This window comes from Athene noctua, chromosome 2 (genome assembly GCF_965140245.1).
Source record: "Athene noctua chromosome 2, bAthNoc1.hap1.1, whole genome shotgun sequence".
NCBI classification, from domain to species: Eukaryota; Metazoa; Chordata; class Aves; order Strigiformes; family Strigidae; genus Athene; species Athene noctua.
In genome coordinates, this window is record NC_134038.1 from 67,726,218 (window position 1) to 67,746,225 (window position 20,008).

At 40.1% G+C, this 20,008-nt stretch overlaps 2 protein-coding genes across 2 annotated transcripts in view; one reads left to right on the forward strand and one right to left on the reverse strand.

Annotated features, from left to right (window-relative positions):
* LOC141956926 (dynein axonemal heavy chain 5-like) overlaps positions 1–1,215 on the forward strand; it is a 169,947-nt gene extending 168,732 nt beyond the window's left edge. The window contains exon 76 of the mRNA XM_074897797.1: positions 997–1,215. Within this exon, the coding sequence (XP_074753898.1) occupies positions 997–1,215 (219 nt within the window). The remainder of the gene's footprint in view (positions 1–996) is intronic.
* A 2,522-nt stretch (positions 1,216–3,737) lies between these two features.
* CAVIN4 (caveolae associated protein 4) lies at positions 3,738–19,985 on the reverse strand. Its single transcript, XM_074899371.1, has 2 exons — positions 19,084–19,985; positions 3,738–5,827 (listed from the first exon to the last, which is right to left on the reverse strand). Exons 1-2 carry the CDS (start codon positions 19,492–19,494, stop codon positions 5,174–5,176), a joined length of 1,065 nt encoding a protein of 354 aa, XP_074755472.1. The 5' UTR covers positions 19,495–19,985; the 3' UTR covers positions 3,738–5,173.
* Between the last annotated feature and the right edge of the window lie 23 nt (positions 19,986–20,008).

The following is a 20,008-nucleotide window of genomic DNA, read 5'->3' on the forward strand; positions in this document are numbered from 1 at the left end:
AGCCCAGGACTGTGTTTAATGACAGCTGCTGTGGAAGTCAGTGTTTGCATGGCTAGAAATCCCTGGCATTTGTTTTTGAATAGGAGGAAGAATATTAGTTCTGGGCTTATGCTCAGTTACCTGTGCATGGAGTTACATTTTGCTGATGTGACTAAGCAGATTTAAAATCTAGCTGTGGAGTCGTGATTAGATGCTGTGGTCACTGCCTGGGGAAAGCTGTCATTGTCTGCACTGGTAAAATTTTTCCAAACCAGTGATAAGCACCCTGGAAATGGAGTTGAGGTATAAAACACTTCTGTGCCTGGCTGCGAGCAAACTTTTCCAAACCAAGACCTTGCCAACTGTAGCTTCTGTTGCCTGGTTTGTCAAAAGACACCTTCAAACATGGAGTTCACTCAAGTGCTCTGGAGTGTTCAGCAAGCTTTCATGTTGCTCTTGGGTTCGGGTCTTTTTTTCCCCCTGCCAGTGAATATGTTGCTGAAAGACCTGAGGGGACCTAGTCTGTTCAAACACCCAAGAGGCACACTGGATCTTTGAAATTCCACTGCCGTCAGTGCAGAGGTAACAAGAGGGCTTGATAAATGCTTCTTGGCCTTCGTAGCTCCAGTCCTGCTATTCAGGGACGAGGAGGTGGGGAAAGAATGGTGAACACTAGCCAAAGGGGCAAAGGACGGGAAAAAAGACAACGGTCTCTCTCCCTCTTAGAACCACCCTGTTGTTTTTCCATCTACTTCCATGGCATGCAGTTTTCCAGGTTTCTTCTGCTTTCTTTTCCTTCCAGGCTTCCTGATGTCTGTTGTCCCTGAGCTGTCACTGGCTTAAAGTTAGGGTCAATGCAGTAGTGAGCACAGGGCTTGTGTTCTTGTGTATACCCCTGCTGAGGTGGTGGTGCTTTTGCTGAAGGCTATCATGGAATCTAGTTTTAGCATTTGGAGTTCAGACACCCTATCCTACTTCTCTAATGCGGAGCCCCATGTCTCTTTTTAACATTCTCAGGTGCTGTTCACAAGTCTTCCTGTAGTCCATGTGTATGCTGTTAGCACAACAGCACTACATGACCCAAAGAAGCAACAAGGAAGTGTGTACTCCTGCCCTGTCTACAAAAAGCCTCGGAGAACAGACCTGACATACATTTTCTCTTTGTATCTGAAAACAGTGCAGAACCCTGATCATTGGACTTTACGGGGCGTTGCACTGCTCTGCAGTTCAAAATAAGGACCAAGAGATAGCTGTAAAGGAAGAACCACCTAGGAAGATTAATCAGCAGCCCGTAGGACTTCTGTTGGTGACAAAGTGATGGTTACTTCCTCATAGGGTTATGGGAGTTAATAAGAGACGTATAGAGATTGTGTTAATTGCACACAGATCCATTTACTTTGTTCACAGCAAAAATGCTAAATATATTTAACCTTGCAATATCAGAGGTAAAACAGTTGCAGGTGTAAAATTTGGCAACTGTTATAAAGCAAGTGAGAATATAATCAACTAGCTTGCTCATAATGGAAACACTAGGAAAAAAGTGCTTATGATAGTGACAACTGCTCTAACATTCATGGTGTTCCTTTGTAGATGTTCTCTTTTCTTCTTAATACAAGACTTCTTCATAAGATGATATAATCCTTTTAAAATTCAACTTGGTAATTAAAAACTTATCATCCATAGCATTAACAAAGCTGTAGTGACAAGTGAATTAAATGTATGGTAACACTTCATATTTGTCTTCATGTATTCCAATACACAGTTCCTTGGATTTTGCATTTGTAAACTTACTGGGTGGTTTTACAAATGGATGTTATAATTTCCTTGAATAGCAACTTGTTCATGCTAATAAACATAGAAGTTTATCTTTGCACAAGTAGTGGCCTTTGCACATAGGTACTGATTTCTAAACCTATATCCCACTATAAGGAAGATGCACACACACCACATTATTAGTGAGAAAAATGTTTTGGAACTCTTCTCAGCATAAACACATCTGAGCACCAGTTTGGGTCTATTAGTATTTGCTCCATTGGCATTAGTGCCTGAATCCTGTAAACTCAAACCTTTAAACTGCTTTTTATTCTGTATTTTGCACCAGTTTAGGGTAAAAAAAAAAAAAAGTAGAAGATACACAGGCCATTTCTGGGAGTAAATTCACCTGAAATGGTTGAAGTAATTTTTGTTTGTTACTACCATTGCTATCTACCCTGTAATTGAAGGGCAACTGCTACTTCTCTTTTAATAGGCAGCTATTGGCAGAAAATGTGTTTGGCTTTTTTCACTACCACGAATTCAAAGCAAAAGAAATCACTGTTAGTTGTTATGAAAGAAGGACTTGCAGTGAGTGCTTTGTTAATCACTTTTTTTCTCCTTGTAAACACTTCCAATTTTTGTATAAATGCTTCAATTTCTATGCAGCGGGTGTCTAAGAAAGTAGTTAATCCTTTTTCATAACCAGTTTTACTCTGCAGTTAGGAATTGCAGGTCTCTTTCTATGAGGAAGTTTGATATTCACACTCCCACCCACAACCTAGCAGAAAGTGCCAGATTTGTTCTTGGAAGACAGAGGAGACAGGGACAGGGTCCCTTTCTCCCACTGAGCCAGGAGGAGCCACTTGTTTCACATGAAGTGCCGGCAAGATTATCTTACCGAGTGAAGCCACCTGTTCAAAAAATATACACCAGGCCTCGCTGCAGTACAGCTGTTCATCAACCGATTTCATTGAGAATTTTGTTTCAAAAAAGGGTGAAGGATTGGGCTTCAAAATCATTGCTTTTGGAAATTATGAAAACGATAAGGAGGACTTCAAGCAGGAAAAGGCTGTGCTGTTGTATGGAAATTCAAGTTGTAACCCACAGTCTTCTCCCTGTCCTCTACCTGTATGAGATGTGGAGTAAATTAACTTTGATTTCTTGGTCCATGTAAAATTCAAGTCAGTAACATCAATAATAACTTAAAATGAAGAGTGTGCATTGAAATACTTTGCACACCTAAAGAACTCACTACATGCTATGAAAACAAATCATCGTCTGAACAGTTGAAGTTAGAAGTAAACTAAAAATACATATCTGATAGAGGTGTGGTGCTACATGATAACCTCCATGGAAACTGTATCGCTTCCTTTCTTTGTCAAGTAAAATGAGAAAATTAAATGCAATATAAAGAAAATCTATAGGCAATTATGGTCTAGCACTTAGTGTTCTGCAAAGAAATAGCTTCTTTGAACTTTGACATTTTCATTTCAATAACTAAAACCCTGTTTGTTAGTTTAGGAAAATGTAAAATCTTGCAGAACAGAATGCAGGTCATATTACAGAAGAACCTGACAAATCACAGTGTTTCACTGAAGATAGCTAGAGTTTTACACAGAACTGGAAGAAGAATATACCGTTGCCTGGTTCCAGGAAAGACTTCCTATAACTAGTAAAAATCCAACGAAGCAAACCCTCCATTCCGTGCTATAAGCAAAACCTTTTTTTTCTTTTTGCATGTAATTACAGTACAGCAGAGATGTACAATTTATTGTTGAAAGAAATGTCTTCCCCTCCCTGGCTCCCTCTCTTGCCCTATCCTGCCCTTCCATTCAGTGGAGTTGCTGCTTCCAATCTGACAACATTAATTTGATTTGAAATGTCATTGACATAGTATAACATTGACCTTTCCCAAGCAGTGTTCCCTAGTTACTATTGCTAAAGATATTTCACTTCAAATGTGATGTACACCAGACTAAATGAAAGAAGTGGCAGGCAGAATATTTGAAATCAAAGTCATTATATTTAAATTATAGATTAACAATTAGCTGGGAGTCCTCAAACAATGTATATAGATAACCAAGTTATGCTCTGCTGTTAGAACGAATCTGAGATATTAAATACAATCATACAGCTTTTGACAATATTGTACAAGTTTCACACAGATAGTAATGGCTAACATTGCTTTAGGTAAGTGCTTTGAAGGCAACTCTGATTAAGAATGAAGAGAGCAATACAGTCCTGCACCCCGTGTCAGCATAGCGGCCGTGTTTACAAACATAGCTGATGTCAGGGCACTGGCTCCTGTAACAGCATTCCATACTCCAAAGGGTGTCTGTCTCATAATCCCTGAGGCTGTGGCTGGTCGATAACGATGATGATAGGAAACAAAGAATTGGTTTATGGATTGGCCTGTACTTCAGCAGCTTTGTAGAATAGATTTTAGTCGCAGTGAAGCTCAGGAAAAGCACAGAGGATGGAAAATAAAACAATTCCCTTGTCTGGTCAGTTATGTTCATGAGCCCTATAGTCATCTGGATAGAGTAACAATTCTTTAAAGGATCTTGATGAAACTTCAGTTACAATTTTCTAATATTTTTCTCTATTTATCCAGAACCTATGCATTGATCTTATTCCTCTTTTACTGCTTCATACCCTTGCCTTTTTCACAATTGTCTTTCCATAACATGAATACAACACCTCATTCTCTTCTCCTCTTGCTATTCCATATTTAATATGTCATCTGCTTTTTTATTCTTACTCCATAAGTGCAGAAAATGCATTGTCTACATACATTAAACTTTCCTCTTCCAGAACTCTGGAAATAATCTTTGGTCATTTGAGGACCTCCTTTTTTCCACTGAGAGCACAATTTACTCAAAACCCTATCATTCCTGCCACATTTTGTTACACCCTGGCTAAAGCAGGAACTTCCTCCTTCTGCTGTTTCAGTGAGGGCCCTTGAATGAAAAGATTTGTATTGCTGAATGGATATTTTTCATTGTTCCTTCTCTTCCTAATATGAAGTAATAGCTTTGTTATTGTTTTCTGATTAGAAGAGTTGGTATAAGATAATGGAAAATGTTTCTATACTGTTGTATGTACAACTAAAGAGAGTGATTAGGCTGTAAAGTGACTGCTAAATCAGTCTTTGAAAATACAGCAGGTTTCCACCTCCCTTTGACATGTGAGTTCCACTGGGGTTAGTGATAGCTATTGGCACACCGCAAGACAGAGGGGGAGCCCCGTCATTCAGTTTGCATGGCTTGGCTTTTGTCGGGAAGACAACACTACAGACACCTGTGTAAATGATAGAACACCACCAACACATGTTTTGTGATATAACACAAACTCACACATTTTTCTAGAGCCGAGTAAATATCTACTGTGCGATCTCTTATTCAGTAAGGATAGTATGGTGTGTTTGCTAATTGATTCCTTATACCGATTGCTTTAAGTCTAGCAAAGGGACATCGTCACCTCCTCCTTCTTTTCCTTCCTGCTTAAGAATGGCTTCTGGGATTGTAACTGCTTTTTCAGTTGCCTGGGAAGCACCTTTTGTTGCGCTATTCTTGTCTTTCTTTACCTTAGTGATCACTTCTGTGTAAGAGATTTCTTCAGTGAAGGGCTCTGCTGCTGTGAGCTCAGAGGTGATGTGCACGCCGGCTTCCTGGATCCCTTCCTGACCTTCGGCTCCTGTTCGTTCTTTATTTTTTTTATGGATCTTGAAAGTCTCCTTCGTTGGGGCAGCTTGTGAAATGGTCTTCTTGATCCTTATCCCGGACTGTTTCAGTCTTTCTCCTGACTGCCTGATCCTCTCTCTCCTCTCAGGGGTCACTATTCTAGTTCGAAGCCTGTTCACCTTCTTGCCAAAATTTTGTCTTGTCTTTTGGATATTTTCCCTTGAAAATGCCTTTTTGATATCATCTATGCGCCTCATGCCTGATTTTTTGAACTGAGTTGCTTTGCTTTCTTCGATATAATATTCTTCATCAGAAGACAGATCATCAGGTGGGAAGAAATCATCCTCTAGAGTTTCACCTGCTGCCCTCTCTTTGATAACAGAGAGAGATGAAGGACACTCGGTTTCCTCCTGTGAATGAAAGCAGAGAGTCATCCTCCAGCAAGTTTTTTTTAAAAGCATGGTGATTCAAGCATTTTGTTTGTTGCCTTGTAGTTAATTCATGCTAACAGAAATACAATATTTTAACAAAGTAATGTAGGATTGTACCATTGTATGTCATCTATACAGAATACAAACAGCAGAAGAAACCTTTTCCAAGTTCTGTAAAGACATTACACCTGATTAAAGATTTCTTTTCAGTGTGGTTCTACCTGAAGGTAATGAATGCCATGGTCCTATGTATGCTGATCTCTAATGGTTTTCAGAGTACACTTGTCTAGTTTTTTGGGGTTTTTTTAAGCTTTTCTGCTTCTCTGAAATTGGACCTAGATCCCTTATTCGTCACCAATAAAAGCAGACAGCCTGTAAATGATGTCTACAAGAGGCTTTTGTGCTTGTGTCAGCTGCACACTTTCCAAATCAGTGCCCCAGTGATACCCATAGCTTCAGTCCTTACTAACACCAAGACAATTGCACATTTTTGATTAACTGGAACTTAGCAAACATTTCTGTTGCAGCACAGAAGGGGATGAACCCCAGCATACTCACTTACATGTGCTGGCTCCATAAGGGGAAAAAGTCAGTAAAGGAATGAGATGTTATTCAGTAAATCCAGTTCCATACAATTTACTCAGTACCTGCAGCATTGCTGAGGTGAACTTGACTTGTTCCATCTGGAAACATATGAATGACTCTGAGCAAGCACCCCTGTCTCCTGTGGTGAGTTTGGTGGCCTGTATGAGCACGCAGTATTGCATATTTATATTTATATATGATATGTATTAGCTTCATGCTTGGAAGTGGTGACTATCCTAGATATCTTAGCACTAGGAATTTATATAGCCTCTCCAAAGACAGACTGGCTAGAGGCTCGAAACTCAAAGACACAGAAGATTTCCAAAAGCTGTCCACAGTAAAGTGCTATTTGACATAGTGCTGAGGGATCTGGTGTAGTTGGGAACTGTCAATGTTAGGTTAAGGGTTGGACTGGATGATCTTCAAGGTCTTTTCCGACCTAGATGATTCTGTGATTCTGTAAACAAATAATTTACCAAGAATCACTTAGTGGTTAAGGACGTGCAAAAAAAAGGAAAAAAAGCTTGTGGTAATGGAAGTATTTATCAGAACAGGGAGAATCTCCTAAGAGAGCTGATCACCTGATCTGAAGACTGCTGTCTGCATGGACATTACAAATTTGTGGCTTGGTGTCAGTGAGTCACTTGTATCTAGAAGTACTAGTGTATGCAGAGTAGAAAACTCATATCTTGTGGGAGGTGTCTGAGATAGACAGTGCCAGCCCATTTTTCCTTACTAGCTATTTATGTGCATGTGGTCTTCTCCCAGGAGGAGCAACCCTTTAGGGTGCAGACAGGTACAACAACTATATAAAACTCCTCCAAGCTATTTCCCATTAGTACTAACTACTTTAGCTGATTTCTGAAGCATGATAGTGTCTGGGCTCTACCCTTAGTATTATTATCTTCATGCAGACAATAGCGAGATATTAGAAGTTGTGAACCCGTGAAGAATGGGTCCAATTTACTGAATATTATGCTGTGAACTGGTTTCCGGCCAAAAAGACGTCTATCATTTTTCATAGTGACTCATTAGTAGCAAGTCATGTTTAATGTTATTTTACAGAGTACTAGCGATACATAAAATAAATTACATTAAGCTATTTGGCAGATAAAACCCACTTAAGAGTCTGTCATCGTGCCTTGGCTTCATTTAAAAACCCTGTAGTAAAATAGTTGTTAATGCTTAGAAAAAATAGGGATGAGCTATATTGCATTGATTACAGCAGAATGTTATTCAACTCATCTGTCAAAATCAGCAGGAACAAAACTACAATGCTTTGCTAATAATCATCTTCATTAACATGTGCAAATTAACATTAATTATATAAAGACTTCTATATATAAACATAATCCCTTCTTTTCTGAAAATGAACTAAAACACAGCTGGATAATAATTCCTCAAAGTTTGTAAATTATAGCCTATTCCTTCAGATGAAATGGTAACAAAAATGTTTCCAGAATGAGTATTCTGAAATTTCAGTACATAACAGAAATGAATACAATATGGTGAATAGGGTATGCTGTTCATATGAAGATTACTTTTTAAAAAGAGAGAAGACAGAGAGACTATTTTCTCTGCAATATTTAAGCTGTCTTCCTACAAAAGAAGAACAAATTTTTCTGTACTTTTTGTCGTGTTTACCACATTTTTATTGTATTTAGCTTTATAGTCTATTAGCTAAAGAAGAGAGCACTTTAACTGTCATACATGTGTTAGCATTAAGACTTATGAACAATAACATGTGAGATGAAGGCCTTGTAGATGAGACACAGAAACTAGAGCTGTAGATCATTAGGAACATTTTTCATTCTGCTACAGACTCTGAGAACAATCTTTGCCAAATCTCAGATTTTTCTCCTTTTCCTTGGTTTCTGCACGCATCTTGCAGAATCAGATGTTGCAAGGTTAAAAATTAGTGTGAGTTTCTATCTCCTCTCAAGATTGCTGGATGGAAGGTGTTACCAAAGTGGAAAGTATTAGTGAAACTGGCTAGTGTGTTAGGGAGGTTTCATAATAAAAATACAGTGATTTAGGCTCAGCAGGAGAGCTTTCTCATCTGCTTCCTTTCTCTCTCCTGTCCCTCCCCATTTCTTCTTATCACTAGATATCAGTGGGGTGGAGAGAAGAGAGCTCATCCTTCCTAAAGCAGGAACAATAAGTTTTAGCACCAGGTGGGAGATAGATGGAGCCAAAACATATAGCTACCAGCTCATTTATAGACTCACTAAAAGCAAAGACCAAACACCTACTGATTTCAGTTGCACAGGACAAAGCCCTAAACCAGGTGAGAGCTTCCTTCCTGGCTTGAAAGCAGATGGAACTGGAAACAGCAGGACTGAGCAGCCTGATCTCAGGGGAGGGTGAGAAGGAGTTGAGTGATCAGTGATGCTACCTGCAAGCTTTTAGTTAAAAATCTACTTAAGCATTTTGCCAGGAAGGACTCTGATCTGCCACCCCCACCTCACGGGACGTAAGGGAGGATCTTTAAGCTAAATTTGTAAGTGCTCAAATAAAATGAGGACAGGAGATTATTTCACAGTAAAAGCTGGTACCAAACAGTCAGGTATTTTTAACACACCTTCATGAGGAAAAAGGAGTGCAGTGATATGGCCTGTAGATTGGTTAATACAAAGGACATGTACTCTGCTTGCCCTGCCTACTGGCAAAAAACAACGACATGCACATACCAGAACCAGAAACCAAGAAACAAATCTGTGGAAGCTGATCGTTCCCATTCCCTTTCATCACTCTTCCTAGATGGAGCACTTGGAGAGGTGCACCCTGCAGAGGGTGGTCACACTGGTCCTGGTATGCTAGTTGGCCATAATCTCCTGACAAGTTAGTCTACCACTCAACACACTGAAAATACACCTGGACCTTTGAAAACAGAAATTTTGTTTCCTTCTCCAAGAAAAAGTCAGGAAATCAGTCATATAAGCAGTCTATTTGGAAGTTGTCTTGTTTTTGTACAAAAAGTGTAGCATATATGCTTACATTATGCAATTCCCATCTTCTCACCCTTACACAGCCTCTCCACTAGCACATAAATATTTGGGCATTTTCCACCAATTTGAGAATGTTGCTGAGCTCAGACACAAAGAAATAAGCTCTCTGCTGAGGACCTGGCTGTGTTGTGAGTCATCTTGTCTGTCCTCTCAGCTGACGTCTGTCCTGAGCAAACACACCATGGCTCAGGTACCTTGCTTGTAGACTTGGACTCAACGTTTTCAGCAGGTGATGGGGGTGCTGAGAAGAAGGGGTGTGTCTTATGAATGAGGGTAGGAAGGCAGAGGGGAGAAGGGAGTCAGATTAGATAGTGTGTTGTTGAAAATGGAAATATTTTTGAAAAAAATAATGTGTGTGGAAGGAAATGAGGTCTGTAAGAAGAAAAGCTTCAGGTTCTGTGGGAGCAGAGGAAGGACCAAAGGCATTGCTTGAATAATAAGGGAAAAGCCTGGAGACTTTTGCAGTTCAGCCAGGCAGAGAGAGAAATACAGAGACTACAAAGCTGTAAGGTTAGTTAGATCTACTGCTTAAGAAACAACATTAAGAAACAAAGGTATAACATCATAATAGAACGATTGTACAGTTCAGGACTGGCTGGTGATGCCCCTGGCACAGTAAGCTTGCTAAGAAAGCACTTTAAACCTGAACTTTGGCTTTTCCTAGTTTTTGAGTATTTAACTTCTCAAATACACCTATCCAAGGAAGTCTGAGTTTTTAATAGCCTGGCTGAATACAAAGTAAACACATGAGTAAACCTCAGCTTTGGTGAAGGTGGCTAGCATGGCATTGATTTGAATGGATAGCTCCGGGGACAGTGAATATTGAAACCCAGATGTTTCTAATACTGGCTTGCCAAGAAAGTCTGACTCCATCATTGCCATTTTCACCCTCTGCTCCCATTTCACTTCAATGCACAATTACAAAATTTTCAGAGGGACATGGTCTGTGTCCTTCACACACTCCTTTCACTCTGCAAACTTTTCTGCTGCTGCCAAAATTCTGGCTGCCCTGCACCCACGTGCAAGGGTGCTGGCCAGTTTGCAGGCACTGCCAGCATCTCCTGATGTGAAGGAAGGGATTACAGCAGTAGCATTTTTCTCCCCATAGGATATAACAAGGAATTTATGAAGAAAGTCTAACAACGCACTTGCTCCCTATACTACGCAAAGCATAAGGTACTGACTCTTTCACCTCACAGAAATCTTAAAAGACAGTAGGTAAATAATCTTAAATGTGGCAATACCCCTAATTATTGTTATGAGACTCTTGAGGTGGCCATGCTCAGATGATTGAAAACTGCAGGGGAAAGGAGACCTCCTCAAAACATGCCTATTTGATAATCCTGCCTGTACAGTCAGGCTCTTCTCATCTCTGGGCAGGGAAAGGAGGGAAATGGCAGAGCAAATTGTTTGGTAATGTCTCAGGTATTTTGCTGCAGTGGTGTCCTGGCAAAGATCAAGTCGGCTCTAATAGCACCTTTCACTTACTGCTGAACTAAGGAGCAAATAAGCCAAGGGGGCTGCTGGAAGAGGAATGTCATGCCTTCAGCGAGGTCAGTGAGGTTTGGCAAAGAAAAAAGGTTATTAAAAAAATTCCCTCACAAACTTATTAGCTAAATCTCCACTCTTTATCTTTGTAAGCACAGATGGGATCAATAATTAATAGCAGCAGTTGTAGTATTTTCATTAAGAAAAGATGTGTTGATAATTTAGAGTTCACTGGATTCGCTAGATGAAGCAGTGACATAGTGTCACTGAACAATACTCAAGCTTTAAGTACATTAACACTTTTAATGATAATCTCAGTAATAATTTTATTATAACACCATTTAAAAATAAAAAATAATGAGCCATGAGGGCATTTTAATAGATGTGGCCAGTTCATGAGCTTTACTCCTCTTGTCCTTTTATGTTTTTTGGCACACATGTTCTGGGTTTGTATTTCAAAGCCCAGACTGGGCTTCCAGAGTTGGCAAGGAGGAAAAAAGTTAATAAATTGTCTTATGTATAAATATATGCTAGAAACACTATAAACCAGTTTTCTTTCTCTTTTCACATAGCTTCAGAGTGTAACTAACAAGCTTTAATAAAGGCAACTGTTAACAGCTCTCAATTATTATGTAAGTTCAATTAAAATTTTAGCAGAACAAAACTTTTAAAAATACAAAAAACATTAGCAGAGAAAAACAGAATGACCAAATTAATAATTAGATTATATATATATATAATATTATGTATGTGAAATTATTATTGTGTATAGATATGTAAAATCAGGACTCAAAGTGCTCCTGAAGAAACTGCTCACAGCATAAATAGGGAGGAAAGACAGATCAATCTCCATATCTTGGAGTCATTGTGTTGCACAGGGAAAAGGTCATGGCAAATGATCTTTCAGCCTCGGGATGTGTGGCAGGAAAGGTGCAGATGATGATTAACATAAGCACAGATGGGACTGGTGATCACCTGACAATTCTGAAGCAAGAGCATGAAGCAGCAAAATGGTCGAAGGCCACCCAGTGCCTGGTCTGGTGCTGCTGCCGTGTCTATGACAACTGGCGATGCAAATGACTGGCAGCGTATGGGCAGGAAACTGCATCGCCACAATGTTTAAAAAAATCCTAGAAATTTGCATGTTAAATGAATGATTTGTTATTCAAACTGGCAGCTGAGGTAAATCGCTAAAACATCTCCTTAAAATTGCTCTCTAAATCAATACGAAACCGCTGATGAATTACCAATTACAAATCATTCAGTACTTTTACTCATATTCTAACAGATAAGAGTGAAGTCTTATAAATCTCAAGCAATCCCTTCATTTTTTCTGCAAATATTCCATTTCAAAATCTCTGCCATCAGGCCAAAAAGCTGCTCAGATGAAAGAGAAATAGGATTATTTTAAAAAGGGACCTAAGGGATTTTATAAAATAAAGTAGATAGAAAACAAACACTTTAGCAAGTAATACTTTGTGGCCAAGTGCTGTTGCTTGTATTTAGACTTATTTTAATGTAATGAAAAGGCAACAAGGCCAGAATGGTCAACCCCCCTCATTTCTCTTTTGTGAAGCCTAATACACAACCCTTTTCTTTAAATTCTGACAGAAATTAATTAATTCAACCAGGAGCATCCAATGGCTATAAAGAAACCCAGCTCATTCTCTCATTATCTGACTGCAGCAAGCTACAGACAATGAGCAAGTGGTCCCAGTTATACCACATCACTCAGAGAAGCCCTTGGCTCCAGGCCACCACACGCTGTATAAAAAAGGACTACTGCAGCTCCAGGGGAAAATTAAAGCTTCACCCTCTCTTTCATTTGCTACTGTTTTATGGAGCTAGCCTAGGGAATAGCTCTGCACATCAGTCCGCAGGTTTGCAATCAAAACTGGTGAAATTTCTCACTTCCAATTTACCTGTAGATACCAACCCTTTGTCACTGGAGGACAAAGAGTGATCACAAGGTGTGGTAAGACAAAAAAATATGTTTGGTAACGTTTTGATTCATTCATTCATCACAAGATGACTGCTCTTGCAAGCTAGCTAAAACAAGGGAGTGCTCTCAAGTACAAGTGAAACCCAGCCAGCCATCAGGAGCTACTGAATTCATCTGTCCAAGCAACCATGTCTCCATACGAACCCAGTTCTGGGCACCCTTTCAACTAAGTGGAGAGAACAGGTACTTATAAAGTAGAAACTGTATCCAGAAGTAGATGTCTACAATAGGTTGGGTGAATGAGGCTCAATACATTTCTCTCTGCTCTCTTGAAGGGAGTATACAGGCCAAATGTACAAATGTCTGCGTAACTGATGTCTAATATTACTTCACATATTCCTCACGTCTGCGCCTGCACTGTTTTGTCCAACTTTATTCCTGTGCTAAAGGAATAATTGCAAGGTTCAGCTATCTTCAGTAGAATATAAATCCCAACTGCATGTTCCCAGACAAGTCCATTCCTGAATCTGGGCCCTGGGCATGAAGGGTATTGCTGAAGATACGTGTGTGCCCACAGCAGCCAGCCACAACTCCTGTCAATAAATCATTCCAGGCAGCCTCTAGGATGGTGCTAGAGGCATGAAAAAGAGGCTCATGGTGTAGCTATGCTTTTCTGCTGGCTTGCAGGCCAACAACTGCAAAGTCCTGAACAACTGCATCCAGTGTAAATATAAATTAAGATCAATTGTTTCCACCACTCAATGTTAATAGGTGGAGAAAATCAATGACAGCCCTGAGATGATGACAGCCTGTCCCTTGTGAGGATCATCACAAAGGAACAGGTCTGGGGACTCCAGTTACAGAGGATCAAATGGTGTAGAGTGAAGTTTATACTCTGCTGTGAATGCAGTCCCATGAAATATGCAACCTATTTCATTTTAGGAACACAGAAATGGCCCAAAAGCTGCTTTTCAATATTTTTAAAATCCCCCTTTCCCTTCTTGTGAACATGTCACTAGAAATACAGTTTTTCTTTAGCAGGTTGAAGGTGGTTGGTTTTTTTCTAAAACTCACGGATAATTTCTGATCTTTTTGGCTGCCTGCGGTACTTGAGTGCTGGCTCTGCCACTCCGCCAGTGGCTGGCTGCACAGCATGGGGCCAGCTCCATGCTTTGAAGTGAAGGACCAGGCTTGACACTGCAAACAAAGGACCCTTGCTACACTCTGACACAACTGTTGGGTTACTTTTATTCACAGTAATCTTCACAAAGGCAACTACCTGTCCCAGCTGTAAAAATATTTATAAGGTTTATGCCACAAGACTCCAATAAAATCCATGTACCACTAGGCTGCTGAGGCCTCTGTGTCTGAGGCCAGTGCTCTGCTGTCACAGGTAGTCAACCTATGCCATTTTTTTTTTTTTTCATTATGTTTTCAGACTCTACTTTAGGAGCAATTCAGGTTTTCTTCTCTTCCTATGTGTTCTAGCAGAAGGCTTTGTCCAGACCCTCACGTCTCTAGGACTAAGAATCCATTTCTGGTTTCTGACCTGAGATGCCTCATGGACAGTTTACACCTACTTCATATTTTTGCTGATGGTCTTTACCAGACTCCTCACCCATGCCCCACTCTATGTATAAATGACAGCCACAACCTCTCTTAGCTTCTTTTCTTGCTGGACTAAACCAAGCTAGGACCTCCTGGTCTCCTGTCACATACCAGGGATTCCCATTCCTCTGATCAGCCTGGTAGCTGTTTTCTGAACCTCTTCAGTTTGAACACAACTTACAGGAGTGATCAGAGCTGTCTGTGGTAGTCCAGGTGGGCTCCAAAGTGTTTTGGACAAGGGCACTGGGTGTCTCTATCACTTCTGGAAATATCATGCCTGAAGCTTTTCATGCCTGCATTGAACTTTTTTAAGAACCACAACATCAAGTGGGCTCTCAGTCATCTTGTGAGCAATTAACATGCCATTTTCTGTCCTTTCCAAACCATGGGGCCTCAGAAGACAAACTAATAATAAGGGCTTCTGCTGAAAGTACAGGAATTAATACTGTGTACACTTCAATTAGCATTACTCCAGCTCTAAAGAGAATTTGGTTTCTTGTCTATACTTTTCTCTGGACTGACAGCTCCTCATTTTGAGAATATTTTATTAGTACTCAAGCCTTTTCTGTGCCAAGATCTTTAATGAAAATATTACACAGTTGACAAAGAAGGTCTTAGAAGCAAACACTTTTAGAAACACATTACAAGCCTTACTTCCCATTTCAACACAATCCACTGTCATCTGTTGTTTTTCCAGATTAAGCATTATAAGGCAAGATACCAGGTACACAAAAATGAGAAATGATAAGACCTCTCATGTTTCTGTGAAATAGAAAAATTATCAAATACAAGTTACCTAGTACAATCTGCTCTTGGTGAGCTATCTAACTCCATGGTACTAATGATTCTGTTCTGCAAAGCCCTTTTGAGTCTGCCATTCTTATGCCATCAGATGAATGGCAATGGTTCGGATCATTCTCTTTGTCTTCATTTAAATAGAAGTGTTATATTTGCTGTCTTTCATGTCACGGTTACTCTCAAGTTTTTCTCAGAATAGTTGTATTAAAACTCCATGTTGATAGACAGTAAGTTCGTGCACCAGGTCTTTCAGAGTCTGTGTTTGCAACCTCATCTCTTGAGCTCATGACACCCTGACTTTTACAGCCACTTCAGATGGAAGTGCTTCCACTTCAGATTTTCAGATTATTTTCTCCATCTTGGTCTCACCATTTTTACGGTCCAAGTCATTATGCTGCAGAGGGATGGTGGCCAGAAAAAGCCACTTATATTTTAATTTATTTATGCATAATATGAGTGGCATATGGAAGGCTGCTCCTGCTAGCCTCTCCTTGTATGCGCTGTGGAGCAATCACAGGGCAAACAAATTGGTTGTAACGTGGCTGTGTAGGCTAGTTAAGCCATAACCTTACTTGGTTTCTGACACGTCCACCATGACTATCCACTAATTTTAAATATCAGACAGCAGGGAGTGAAACAAATGTATACATCCCTTCACAGGAAGTTGTTACTCATTTATGGTGCTTATGTAAAGTAATAATAGAGAAAAGACTAGTAACTATAACATGGACTTTCTGGTGCTTGTATTCTCACATTCCAAGAGGAACTTGCAGAACATGCAGAAAAGCAAACGAAACAAGTTCTTTCAGGATGGAAAAAAAAAAAGAAATGCCCATTAATTTCTGAGCAATTTAGCCAGAATGAGTTTAATTGTTGGATGCTCTTTGACTGCAGAGAAATGATAGCTCTCACAGCTGGTTATTCAGACTAACTTGAACAGAAGTGAACAGTGACCTGCACAACCTATAATGTACTTTGCATTCCCTACTATACCCTTTAGGGCACATAGTACTCCACTACACCTCACTAGACACCCTGAAGTAACCGAGCATTTTTAATCATGCAACCAGCCTGGGGAGGAGAGCTGCCTGCTACCAAATCTATTCCTCAACCACATGGCATTTTAAAAACGAGTGCTCTCAATTTCCCTAATCATTATGTTCATGGATGATCATTTCGTCTCCTTTTAATGCGAGGATATTGCCAACCCTTTTCATCATGGCTGAGGTCTCTTGGGACAATCTCCTCCAGTCAATGATCCTTTCCAACCTGCCTGCTCCTTCTATCAATGATAAGATCAAAGCTATCCACTTGAAAGAAAATCTTTAGGATTTAATTGATGTTTCCCTTTTCCTCATATAACAATGTTCTGGCAAAAGTTAAAACTAAAACTCATGTGCACTCACTCACGTAGACATTCAGCACTGGCTACACACACAGGTCATCAGCTCCATCACAATGTCCCTAATGGTTCATCAGAAAAAGGAATCACACTACAGATGAGCTGTCACTCACAACCACAAAGTAAACCACTGGGTTATACCCATTGTAAAATGCAGTGAAGGGAGTACGCTGATTCTGTAGCTAGTAACAGACTCCCACTCATAGCCAAGCATCAGTCACTCAGGTCTTGGCACTCCAACAGTATGCCTATACTGCTGTAAATCAACAATGTGAAAATCACTGCACTTGTGTGAAAGAGACTTTCACAAGTGTACCTGTGCCTTACAGCTTCAGCACACTCTTGGCTACCTAGCATGTTCCAGTTTTTGTAGAGCAATGCAGTTCTCCTCCAGAAAGTGTTACATGCCAGATCATAGAAGATCAGCATATCTGCTTCTCTTCCATGCATGAGGGAAAAGGTTCTTCAATCTACCCTACAAAAGGGATGGAAGTTAAAGATTAAGTCATTCATATTCTCACTGGCAGTTCTCAACTACGATAGGAAGAGGAAGACAGAAAAATAGCAATCAAAAATGCTGTTTCCCTTCCTGAAAAGTACCACCTAAGAATTAAACATATGAACAGGGTGCAGGTCATTCTTGTCTAGCAAAATGAGCAGGAAGTTCAGAAACTCCTATTAAAGGTGTTTCTTAGAGAAAGTATGCATTGTGAGAGACACCTTTGTATGAAATATCTGAAAATAGCAACAGCTGTTCTTTATAACCGTGTGTAAATCAATTTGCACCATATTTTACTACATTTTTTAAATAAGCGACAACTCATGTCTTGATAGGAGAAAAATCTGCATTATGTAATGAATAGTGTTTTAAGAAGAAATATTTTCAAAGTATTGATTCCACTGCAACCATTTATGGTAAAGGCCCATCAATGAAATGGCATTATGCCATTAACAAGGAGAGTCAGAGCTATTTATTACTTTTAGCTGGGAAATGATCTGCAAGGAAAAAGTGAAAGTGCCTGTTTTCTATTCCATCATGATAGTGCAGCTTGCAATAGTTGTAATAATAGGCCAAATTGTGCCCATGCTTTCTCCTGAATATCCTCAGTATGTCACTTTGTCAGAAAATCTGTGAGGCACAATTTGGCTGCATATTTTACTAACATAATATTAAAGAGGTAACATTTCCTACCTTCAGCTTTTACTCTTTTTTTTTTTTTTTTTTTTAAATCTATTTTTTTCCCAGCAGTGGAAAATGAAGTAGTTAAGAAAGCTAGATCATGCAGAAGAATTTGTCAGCTGTACACAGTGGTGAATATACTCAGTGAAACACACGGCTCCATTCACTGCAAGTAATGTTATTTATGTACAAACAGATGCAAGACCAGGGTGTAAGGCTGGGCAATGTGGGCACACTGTGTTACTCATGAGGGCTGGTATTTTCAAGAACACCTAATGATGAATAGAGTAATTTGAAAGAAGCTTTGGGCACTCGATGGTATGAAGGAGCCACTATGCTTCTGGCAAAAGATTAAACACTTTTTATTGACTTGGGAAACTGGGAAGTTTCAGCAAATGCAGGATCGGGTTATTAAAAAAATGGGTTTCACAGCACTCACTAACAACTGACAGACCCCATAAACTTGTCTACACTGTCTATTTACATGGATGTAGGCAAGACCATGCTGTTTCATGAAACTTCTCTTCAAACACAATTATTTATCAGAACAATGAACATCCTAGAACATCGATGAACAAAAATATATGATTTGCTTGCCCGATATGATTGGAAGAACAATGTTGAGTTCCAATTTCCAAAGTAGAGCATGCAGGGGACTATTTGCTGTCATGAAGGGTTTGTGGGTCTGAGCTTTAGTTTGTGCAGATACTGCTATAGACTGAGACAATGAAAAAAGCCCCAATTTGTCAGCAGTACAAAAGTCTGGGCAATGCTGCAAGTTAAACAAACTGTATGTTCTGAAATCAGTGTTAGAAGAAAGTCTGTGTTCCAGGGAGCCTGAAAACACTTTTGCTATTTGAACTTCTACTTAATACAGTGAAAAAAAATAACAGGGATGAATGTCAGGCATGGTTTGTATGATAAGATTTACAGGCCCTGCCTCATATTACCTTTCAGAGAGGCAACAAATAGTTCTTGCTGATCTGCAGTTAATCTTACATGACTGGCTCTGAAACCTACCAACACTAATAATAGACTGCGTGTGCTGCCGTCAGTAGGTTCGTGCTGAAAGGCACTGAGGAGCACAACTCAATGTTAAAGAAAGCATAAAATAACTCTCATGTTGGACAGACTACGTCATTTGGTTCATTAACCGATGCCTACCAGAGGCTACCAAGGAGGTAGCACAATGACAGCACTACAAGAAATTAGGCTTGTGGTTACCTGATAGATTACGACACGGAATTTGTTTTTCCTCAGCATCTCCTCTTGTTTGGCTTCCACCTTCCGCACGCTGGTGCTCTGCCTCTCCACACGTGCCCGCACCTCCTTCACAGTGGAGCTGACTTTGTGGGTTTTCTCCAGTAACTTGTTCACCGTGTAGCCTGTATTGCCGTGAGCCTGGGAAAGCTTTAAAATGTCAATCTGTATGGTCTTGATGGCGTTTTCCATCTCCCTGTGCCTCTCCTCTATTCTTTTCTGGCTCGCCTGCACGCTGTCCACAATGTTGGCCACTTTGTCCAGGACTGTCACAATTGTGTAAGCTGCATCTTGTTCTTCTTCCTCCTCGGTGACGCTGGAGAGACGATTTTGGTGGGTTTTGTCAGTCTCTGGTGTGATTTCATGGCGATCCATTTTGCCTGCCTTCGTCTGGGTCGGCGGGAGGCGAAGTTTCGGTGATCCTGCCAGAAGGATTCTGGCGCTGCTGCAGGGAGCCAGGGTGACAGCTGGCTCCAGCGATGCTCAAAGTAGGGCGTGAAACGCCACTCCTGGAGCATGGTCAAATACTTCTGACTACAAAATATCCACACATGATTGTTCGGATACTTTCAGCAACATGAAACCCCTAAAATTAGGAAGCAATGTCTGGAAAGGAACATACATTTAAAGGGTCACGCTTCTGTACTGATGAAGTTATTAGTGTTAATCCAGGAAAGTTAAGTAACTTACTAATTAAGCAGGAAAGCAAACTTGCATATTTTTAAAGATCTACTTTTGGTTTTGTGTTACCGGAGTAATTTCCTCTGAGGGAATTCAAAGAGCGGTCAGGAAAATGAATATGGTTGTTTTTTTCCAGCAAAACAACTTCAGGTCTTCAGCTTGCTGCAATTACCACATGGGGTAACAAATAAACACACTAAACCAGAGG

What these genes read in the sequence shown, in the direction of transcription:
- CAVIN4 (XM_074899371.1), bottom strand. Translation starts at nt 19,494, where the DNA reads ATGGATCGCCATGAAATCACACCAGAGACTGACAAAACCCACCAAAAT. An exon ending in TCCGTGTCGTAATCTATCAG is followed by an intron (nt 5,828 to 19,083) that starts GTAACCACAAGC and finishes TTTCATTCACAG; the next exon opens with GAGGAAACCGAGTGTCCTTC.